The 2225-nt window shown below is 40.2% G+C and overlaps 1 protein-coding gene across 1 annotated transcript in view; it reads right to left on the reverse strand.

Annotated features, from left to right (window-relative positions):
- The window catches only part of LOC109468399 (polycystic kidney disease and receptor for egg jelly-related protein-like), a 13265-nt gene that overhangs the window by 641 nt on the left and 10399 nt on the right, over positions 1–2225 (reverse strand). Inside the window, exons 19-21 of the mRNA XM_019766649.1 lie at positions 1319–1423; positions 725–912; positions 134–205 (exon numbers count right to left, since the gene is read on the reverse strand). Of these exons, the coding sequence (XP_019622208.1) occupies positions 134–205; positions 725–912; positions 1319–1423 (365 nt within the window). The remainder of the gene's footprint in view (positions 1–133; positions 206–724; positions 913–1318; positions 1424–2225) is intronic.

The following is a 2225-nucleotide window of genomic DNA, read 5'->3' on the forward strand; positions in this document are numbered from 1 at the left end:
GAAAAACCGTAAAAGTAGAAAGACGTATGAAAAACGCGAAAATACTGCCAAAATACCGAGCGACCCTACCTCTGCTTGGAGAGTAGGAAGAGATGAATAAAAACAGAAGCAAACAGATGTGAATAAAACTCACCCATACTGTCTCTTCCATTACATCCATCCGACTCTGTATTACGGAGATGGTCTCTGGAGTAACTTTGGTTTTCTAAAATAACAAAAAAATGATGAAAGATGTAAACAAAGCCGTGATATCATCAACAAAGAAGTACCTCTAGATCACATCATATCATTTACAGTCATATATCGTATCTGCGAAATAAGTAAAGCCGCTAGGGGGCATAAAAAGACGGTGAACTGTATTTTTAAAATCGTAGCACCAAACATCATCACAATCGAACCACAGCAACTTATTTTATGCCACCACCAACGCAGAGGACAAATCCAGGACAGGACAATACTCATTCTCACTTGAGTTAAGTGAGGAAAGTCGTGTAAAGTTCATTTCCCAAGGGCACAATCGATGGCATGTCAGGACTCGAACCCGGGACCTCTTGGTCATGTTGGTTCTGAGTCGAGCACTCTGCCGCTACGCCACACGACCCCACAAACAACGTATTCATGCGTACTTATGAGAACATTTTAGAACACACCTAAAAAATGAGATTACAATGATGACATTTAATTTGGGCGTGTTTCTACGTCTGAAAGGTAAGAATCAGCTGACCTTGGTGACAAGCTTGAAGAAGATGACGACCAGGATGATCTTGATTGGTTGAAGGATGATGACGTCAGTCAAGAAGGAGATAAGGAAGGCGAAGAGCCAGGACTGAGACTTGGTCCTGCCGTATTCATTACCGTACAGGACAGTGAAGGCTCCTGATACCACCACTATGGCGGCCACTAGGAGCCAGGCTGCAGGTAAGGAAAACAGGTCAGTGTTAACATGGTCATTACCATACAGGATAGGGAACATAAGGCCACGGCAAATAAATTTTATGGATGACATCCAAATCTAATGCGATAGGGCAAAAAAAACAAGGCAGGCCCAAAAAAGCAAGATTCCAACATTTTCAAATTTTGACATCATAAACCTTGTTAAACAAGAAATGATACATATATTGTGCTAAGTTTACTGCCAACTATTACAACATCCATTGTGACTGAAAAATAGGCGACAATGGTTGTTGAAAATGTGATCTCTATTTAATCTTTGTTTTGGAATAAAGTTCAACATTTTACTATCTACAACACTGTATAACACTACCAACACAGATGAACTTTTATGATAGCTGATAAACAGTAAACGGGAATATCTTACCCACTATGCGGCACCACCAAGGAAACGGACGGTACGGCTTCTGGTTCACAGTGACCTTCGACCCTTCCTTCTTAATGACGTATCTGGTATCCACTTTCTTCAGAGCTGAAACTCACCAAAGTCAAAGTTAGGTGATCACACAATGTTTCTTTCCGCAGTGGTGGTGCCAAGTGGCCACGTAGCTAGACTTGTGGACTTGGGATCGACAGGTTGTGGATTCGATTCTTTGATCCATGAGGAAGACATTATACAAGTCAAAGTCAAGTCAAAGTTTATTGCACAACTAATGTACGGATACATCGTATGGCAATTAGAGGTACTAGGTACAAATCTAAAATCTAAACTAATGCGTAAAAGAGTACTACATACATGCTGTATATGAATCGAACTTAAGTTGCATCGTATACAAAAGGAATGGCAAACATTATACAGGGGTTCTATAAATCTACAACTAAACACTACTCTGTCCTATACTTAAGTATTACTAGTATAATGGATATATATATATTGATTCCATTGTTATGTGTAAGAAATCAGTTGATTGTTTCGGAAATGACATTGTTTCTTTTAACTAAGGCGTTAGAACATGACTTTCCTAACTCCGCCCAGGTGTAAAATTAGTACCTGACTTCATGTGAAGTAAATGGCAGGATATGGAAAAGAATGAGCTCTGCCTCCCAATACTGACTGGCCTTGAAGCACTTAGCAACCCACTGCCTCTACAGCCTCAAAAGGACTATGAGACTACTTTTTCCTCTTTCCTTTCAATGCTAGTCAAATTTAATTGAGACAAGGTGGCCAAAACGACCAAACCGCCCCTAGTCTAAAACCACATGGTTTCAGCCCTAGTAACACTGCATGAAAAGAGGGATTTACCAATGCTGGTAAATACCAGGTAAGTCTGGTA

The sequence above is a fragment of the Branchiostoma belcheri genome, unplaced genomic scaffold (genome assembly GCF_001625305.1).
Source record: "Branchiostoma belcheri isolate BF01 breed outbred unplaced genomic scaffold, Haploidv18h27 scaffold2, whole genome shotgun sequence".
NCBI classification, from domain to species: domain Eukaryota; kingdom Metazoa; phylum Chordata; class Leptocardii; order Amphioxiformes; family Branchiostomatidae; genus Branchiostoma; species Branchiostoma belcheri.